We start from the raw sequence: 7,513 nt of genomic DNA on the forward strand, positions 1-7,513 counted from the left end.
AACTTGACATTCAAAAAGAAAGTTCTCATGTTTGATAACTAAAGTTGCCATTCTGGTGTCAGTAAACTTGCCATAAATAACGTCAAAGTTGTCAAGTGTTCTGTCACACGTGTGGCACTTATCAAGGTCCATTTTGTTGCTTTCTAACTTCAAAAAAAAATGTCTATCTCAAAAAAATGTTCACTTCGAATGAGTTGTTCAGGATTTCAAAGTAATGTTCCAAAACTTCAAAAAAGATAATGAATTTGAAAAAAAAAATCCTGGGTTTCGAAAAAATTTCACGAATTTGAAAAATATTCATGGAGCTCGCTTTTGCAACAAATTTTCCTCGGGCTTTGGTCTCGCTCTAGCAGCCGATCTTCAAGTGTGTAGCTGTTTTATTGCGTCTGACTGTTTGGAGGTTGCTATCCGCTCCCACTATTGCACCATTCCCACAGAGATCAATCAACGAAAGATGGACTTCACTGAAGTTCGTTTCAACCACGAAGGACAAGCCTCGAATTCGCACGCTCGGAGCTGTTTTTATTTACAGTTAGGATGCCAGTTATGGGTCCTGAACTCCCCGGACATTTATATTGTGTCGAAGTTTATTGATCAATAAAACGAGCTAGATTACAAGTTTACAACTAAAAAAATAGTGCGGGCTGGTCACCCAGAGAACGACCTAGAATTCAATTGTTGTGTCTTTTGCCTGTGTGTGAACTCTTAATATTTAACATGTTTTTTAGGGGCAACAACTCTTAATATTTAACTTTTTTTTAGCTCTGCTCGCCTCACTGGGCCTGGGAAATAAGCGTATCGGCCGCATCATCTGGTCGGACCAAGCCCACTATGTCGTCATCCAGTACCGTAGTGCTGGCGACAGACCAGCAGACTCTAGAAAACACCTAAAAAAAAATCAGACTCTAGAAAACGCAGGGTAAAGCGGAGCGCCGATGGCCACAGTGCGGCTACTGCTCCGAAGCGCCTCCGCTCTCCTCCCCCGCCGCTCGCCCCTGCACTCGTCCCGCTTCCAGCCCCGAGCCGCCATGGCCTCCGATGCCGCCAGCCAGTTCCACAAGATCCAGATCCAGCGGGAGGACACGGTGAGACCCCCCCCCCCCCCCCCCCCCTCCCTTCTCTCTGTTGTTGCGCGAGGGCGCGCATCGAGGGTTCGAGGATTCCTTATCCCTTGTAGGCGAGTAGCGTTTTTCATCTTATTTGCACCTTCTCGGTGGATTGTAATTTATTAGGCCACTTAGAGTCTCATAGATGTCGGGAAATGTAAGTACCATATGGAACATCTTGTCTTGGAGTAGATACCCAGATTTATGCCACTAATTGACCCTCTGCGTAACCAGACAAATTTTCTGGATGCAGTGCGCTCCAATTTCACCTCTCAGAAAGTTGCCACTTAATGGCGTGCCAAACGCACGGGCTAGCCAATTTTCTGCAGCAAACCCGACATCTTACTAATCTTGCTGCTCTTGCTCTATATCTTAGTGCTCCCCTCATAAAGAAATATAAGAGCGTTTAGATCAAACGGAAGGAGTACATCTTACTGATAAACTGATGTGATTTTGTATTTCTTCAGACGTTTGATGTCTATGTTGTTGGCAAAGAAAATGCTCCCGGAGTTGTAGTGTTGCAAGAGTGGTGGGGTGTTGACTATGAGGTCAAGAATCATGCCATCCATATTTCCCAAATCGGCGATGGATACAGAGCACTTATTCCAGAGTATGTTGATATCATGTGCTCTTTGCTTTGCACCATCTGTTCAAGATAAATATTTATGAAAAGGGTGCTTCATAAAGTGCGAGTACTCCCTGAGAATATTATGGCTCAGTCAATTGTTTTTTTCTTTACATCTTTTTTTTTTTCAGTTTGTACCGTGGGAAGGTTGCTTTGGAGGTAGCTGAGGCGCAACATCTGATGGAAGGACTAGACTGGCAGGGTGCAATCAAGGATATCCAGGCTTCAGTCAAATGGCTCAAGGAAAATGGATCGCCCAAGGTAGATTTCTTATCTTTGTTCACGTTTCAAGATTTTCTCTGTATGTTTTTCTTACTCAAATGTATTATTATGGGTAACACTAAAATTATTATGATTAGCAATAGAGGTAGGAAGTGTGATTGTCTAAGATGTCATTTTCTGTAAAACAAAAATCAGATTATGTCAGATGTGAGTGTATGAGTGGCAATTTTTGTAAAAAAAACATCATAAATCAATTAACTGGTGAGAACCTTGGTGCAGTTCTTTCAAACTTGACTAAATGTTACAATCTTTTATTAGCATGTACTTTGATCTGATCAGTTCTAACATTACAATCGGATGGAGGCAGTAGTAAGCTTTGAATTTTCGGGAAGCATCAAAGAATCAATTAGTTGGTCAGAACCTTGGGGCACTTTTGTCACACTTGACATCTTTCATAAAAAATTTGGGTTTTTATCATTTATGCCACTAGTTGTGTCTCACTACTCGGTTTTGCCATTAAAAGTTGTAACTGCTCAAAAATGCCATCGTTCTGTGAGACGCTTGCTCAAAAATGACATTAGATACCTTTAAAATGCCATCGTTCCATCAGATGTTTGCTCAAAAATGCCATTAGACGCTGTTACTATCAGGTCAAACCCGTTGACCATGTTATATGACCAAAATACTGCTACACCACATGTCTGATCTCTCTATCCCACAATGATAAGTATGGCCCCTACTTGTTAGGAGTAAGAACCGAATAATTTTAGAGGAAAATAAGAATGTTGTGGGGATCAAGTGGGACCCACATTTTATCGTAGTGAGATAGAGGGAGAGATGACATGTTGGTACATGCGTATTTTGGTCATTATAGCATGCTAAACGGGCTTTGAGCTGACAGTAATGGTGTCTAGTGGCATTTTTTAGCATGCGCCTAACAAAGCGATGGCATTTTTTAGCAGTTGAAATTGCTAGTGGCAAAATTGAGTAGTGAGACATAACTGGTGGCATAAATGATAAAAACCCAAATTTATATTAGCATATACATTCATCTGATCAGTTCTAACATGACAACCCAATGGGAGGTAATAGTAAGATGTGAATTTTTTAAACCTAGTTGTAAGTGCTGTGTTGACTGAAATGGCAAAATCATGGTATTTCGTATTAGTCAAATACTTGATAGGTTGAATGTCTCTTTGGTGTGGATTATAGATTTCTTCGACCATGCTATTCAATTTGTGCTAATGTGCACCTTATGAAGAGTTGGACTGTTGTTTATAAATTTATTCTATGTGTGCCAATAAACTCTGACCAAGTAACTATAGTAGGAATGTAGGACAACAAATATGCCTGTGTACCATATATATTCTGTCGTTAATTTGTTATGGACAATGCTATAGCAACATATACATGTCCTTTTTATGTTCTGTTGAAAACAATACATGTTGTAATGATTTGGTCTACTTTTTTCCCCCATTGTATTAGGTTGGTGTCACTGGTTATTGCATGGGAGGTGCTTTGGCAATTGCAAGTGGAGTTTTGGTCCCAGAGGTTGATGCTGTTGTTGCTTTCTATGGGACGCCATCTTCGGAGCTTGCTGATGCTTCCAAGGCTCAGGCTCCAATCCAGGCCCATTTTGGGGAGCTTGACAGTTTTGTTGGGTTTGCAGATGTTACCGTAAGACCTTTCTTTACCTTTCCGTTTTCGTCCATTGCTGCTTTCCATAGGTTCACATTGCTTTCTCGGTCTCGTTTGTTATAAAACAATATCCAGGTTTATTTGTTTTCTGTACGAACTCATAAACTGAAAAATAGGTTCCTAATTCCCTCCATGTGGCAAATGGTGAATCAGTTTTACTTTTTGGACATCTGTGTAACTAATTCAAAAAAGATGCATAAAATTACATACGGTCCTGCTGTCTCACTATCTATTGATATGTGACAGGCAAATGGGTTTGTAGCAGCTGATTTAACTATTATGTGCATACACTTATTCTCATCCGATAATAATTATTTACATTTTAAAGTAAAATTATGTGACATTGCTATGTGATGTTTCAGGCGGCCAAGTCGTTGGAGGAGAAGCTCAAGGCTTCTGGAGTGGAACATGAAGTCCACATATACCCTGGATGCTCTCATGCCTTCATGAACGCGTCGCCTGAGGCCCTCAAGAGGAGGAAGGGCATGGGTCTGACTGATGAGAATCAGGGGGCCATTGACCTGGCATGGTCTCGCTTCTCTACTTGGATGGGTCGTTTCCTGGGATCTGCATGAGCCATATGGTCTCTGAGTGGTGTATATGGAGTCTGTCAGGTCACAAGAATAAAATGTTTGGGTATAATATGTAGTCAGTATCCAATCTAGACAAGTGTGTTTGTGTTATATTGCAAACTCATCATGGTTTTGCTAGAATATCTTTGGGTACTCAATTGGAGGGGAAATGAAACACTTACGAGCATCTCATATGAGTTTGTTTTGTGTTTAATAGGCTTCAGCCGAGTGTTTTCTGGATTTTTAACTTTGAAGCAAGGGTAAGTGCATGGGTATCGATTTCTGCAAGTTGCTGATTTGATTTGTTACAGTAGCAATGCCGGAATCAGAGCGGCCAGACCCCTTGCATTCGCTGTCGCCCATTGCGGCCTTGATTGTGTTGAGAAGGTGAGAGCTATGCTGGGATGGCATGTTTGTATGGTGAACCAAGCTGGAAGAATAAGCAACGCTTGCATGACCTTCATATTCCCACCGCCCACGCACCTGCCATGGATGATTTTGGGCCTTCCAGTAGGCGCACAAGAGGGAATGAACCATGCTGCTACACAGATCGACACATACGACATACGCATGTAAAAACATTTTGAGAACCAACAGAAGATGATGGTACTAACTGCGATGCAAACCCATACATCAAGCATCAACACAAAGTGGAGTACTACTACAACCTGGAGTAACTGATTAATTAAGCTGGATCACGAGCATCTAACTAGTACCATCTGACACTTGACATTACCAAAAGATGCCACCGTTTTAGATAGTTCTGATGCTCACACAAAGATCATCACCTAATTGGATGGTGCTACTAGTCTTTGCAGTTTGCACATGTTCATGCAAAAGGACCAGCCAACCTACTCGCTCCGTTCCGAATTACTTGTCGCAGGTGTAGATGTATCTAGATGTATTTAGTTCTAGATACATCCATTTGTGTGACGAGTAATTTGGAATTACTTGTCGCACGTGTAGATGTATCTAGATGTATTTTAGTTCTAGATACGTCCATTTGTGCAACGAGTAATTTGAAACGGAGGGAGTACTTAACATTAGCTACATGGATCGAGGCATCGAGCTACTTTTCCATGCCGATCTGCATGTCAGGCGCAGAACCGTGCCTTCAAGCGTTGCTGGCGGGCTTAAGGAAAACGTCGGTGAGCACGGTCTTGGACTGCAGCGACGCCTTCAGAATCTCCAGACCCTGCAAAATTTAGAGGAAATGCAACGTGACGGTTGATTGATTGATTGATGCACATGGTTAAGAAACACATATCGAATGGAAGAGAGAGAAACATGTACTACTATGATAATGATAGTACTGAATACTGATGATTCATAAATTAAAATCACCTGGTCATAGCCGAGCTGGACACGGTCTTCTCCTGGAGCGCGCTGAGGTCCCTGACGGCGAATGTGTTGAGCAGGGTGATGCTGGAGATGGAGGACATGGGCGTCACGGTGAGATCGTCCATCACCGTGTACGTCACGATGCCCTGCGCGAACCCCTTCCCGCTCATGCCCACCGCCGTCTCCGCCACCGGACCTTCGGACCCGGCCGACGGCACGACCGTCAAGGGCGTGGTCATCTGGTTGTTACATGACGGACAGTAGGTACCGCAACTCTCCGTCATGTAAGTCCGGCAGCTGTTGCATCTAGCCTGCTGGCTGCTGCCATATCCGCCGCTGTAGCAGATGCACTGCTTGCTGCATCTGTAGAACGTCTTCGCCTGTGGGGACGGCGGCGCCGGCAAGCCTAGGAGGGAGCTCTTGCTACTTACCGCCGGCGAGAGGACAGAGGGGTGGAGCAGCGCGTCCTTGGCGGCGCCGGGCTGGACGTAGGTGCCGTCGAGCTTCTCCACGCTGCCGTAGAGGCTGCCGACGCAGCCGACCATGGACTCCTTCCCCAGCAGCTTGACGGCGGTGCCGACGGGCAGCGCGAGGAGGGAGAAGAGGAAGTCCACCACGTCCTTGCTCGCCTCCGCGAACAGCACGCGCCGGGCCTGGGTGTCCACCAGGAGCTTCATGCTCAACGCGGTCGTCGTGGTGGTCGCCCTCCTGGAGCTGGGCGGGCGGCGGCGGTGCCTCGCTCTTTCCTCACTTCCTTGTGTGGTGGCGACTGGCGAGGATAGAGGAGAAATGAATAGGCTTGAGTGCTTGACACCGAGCGCGCTGTGGAGTATTTGACAGGGGAAGAATAGCAGGAGCTGGCCAACAGATTGGATTGAGGTGACGGGACGGGAGAGGGAGAAGGAGGCCGAATTTCGTGTTTTTGACCCTTTTGCCATATAAATTCAGGATCTGACCCTAGTTAGGAAAAAAAAATCAGGATTTGACCTTTTTCCTTATCACCAGAGTCCCTGGCGGTAGGGTTAGACAAGCTACCGCCAGGGGACCTGGCGGTAGGGTAGTAATCCATGTCAGCACGCGGAGACGCCCGCCATCCCCCTCCGTCGCACCCTACCGCCAGGGCACCTCGCGGTAGCCTGTCTAACCCTACCGTCAGAGCCCCTGGCGGTAGGGTCCGGGCAGTTATTTCGCCCGAAACCCCGCGCCCATGCCCATCTCCACCCCTCCCCTTCCCCCCGTCAGCAGTTTCATCTTTTCTTCCCCAACTCGCCCCTCTCTCCCTCTCTCATCTCCTCCACTCCCCCCTCGGATCTTCACTGTTTCTTCATCGTTTTTGCGGATCGAGATGGCCCCGAAGAGAGAAACGTAAGCTCCTCCGATCCCTCCAATTAGTTTTTGCAAACTTGCTTCCGATTCGACGCATTATTTGCTTCAAATCCCTCATATTTTTGATCTTAGATTGGATTTTTTTGTACCTAAGATTGTTTTAGCTTGATTGTAGTTGTAGTTCTTAGTTCTTTAGTAAGTAGTGGTATTGAATATGAACTCTAATCAATAGTTCATATGTTAGCACTAGTAGAAAACTGGGCTTTGGTCATAGGGCAATATCCACATTAGTCCCGGTTCAATCACGAATCGGGACTAATGCGAGCATTGGTCCCACTTCGTGTGGCCAGGGGCCTGCCGGGCCTCGTGGGGGCATTGGTCCCGGTTCGTCCGGCCCCTTTGGTCCCGGTTGATGGGACAAACCGGGACCAATGGGCCACGCTCCTGGCCCACCACCCTTTAGTCCCGGTTCATACCACAAACCGGGACTAAAGGGCTGGTCCTAGTTGCGGCCAGTGTTTAGTCCCACCTCGCCAACCGAAGGGCGCTCACACCAGTTTATAAGCCCGTCCCTCTCTGCCTTGTTGAGCTCCTCTCAAAGTGAAAATAGATGCCCTTATACA

At 45.7% G+C, this 7,513-nt stretch overlaps 2 protein-coding genes across 2 annotated transcripts; one reads left to right on the forward strand and one right to left on the reverse strand.

Annotated features, from left to right (window-relative positions):
• Positions 1-836: 836 nt before the first annotated feature.
• Positions 837-4,437, forward strand: LOC123077322 (protein usf). The gene is made up of 5 exons (XM_044499582.1): positions 837-1,085; positions 1,574-1,716; positions 1,863-1,992; positions 3,439-3,630; positions 4,014-4,437. The coding sequence occupies exons 1-5, from the start codon at positions 936-938 to the stop codon at positions 4,224-4,226; spliced, it is 828 nt and encodes a 275-aa protein (XP_044355517.1). The 5' UTR covers positions 837-935; the 3' UTR covers positions 4,227-4,437.
• A 518-nt stretch (positions 4,438-4,955) lies between these two features.
• On the reverse strand, positions 4,956-6,363 carry LOC123077324 (uncharacterized). Its single transcript, XM_044499583.1, has 2 exons — positions 5,568-6,363; positions 4,956-5,418 (listed from the first exon to the last, which is right to left on the reverse strand). Exons 1-2 carry the CDS (start codon positions 6,239-6,241, stop codon positions 5,403-5,405), a joined length of 690 nt encoding a protein of 229 aa, XP_044355518.1. The 5' UTR covers positions 6,242-6,363; the 3' UTR covers positions 4,956-5,402.
• Positions 6,364-7,513: the final 1,150 nt, after the last annotated feature.

Source organism: Triticum aestivum, chromosome 3D (assembly GCF_018294505.1).
Source record: "Triticum aestivum cultivar Chinese Spring chromosome 3D, IWGSC CS RefSeq v2.1, whole genome shotgun sequence".
In the NCBI taxonomy this organism is placed as follows: Eukaryota; Viridiplantae; Streptophyta; class Magnoliopsida; order Poales; family Poaceae; genus Triticum; species Triticum aestivum.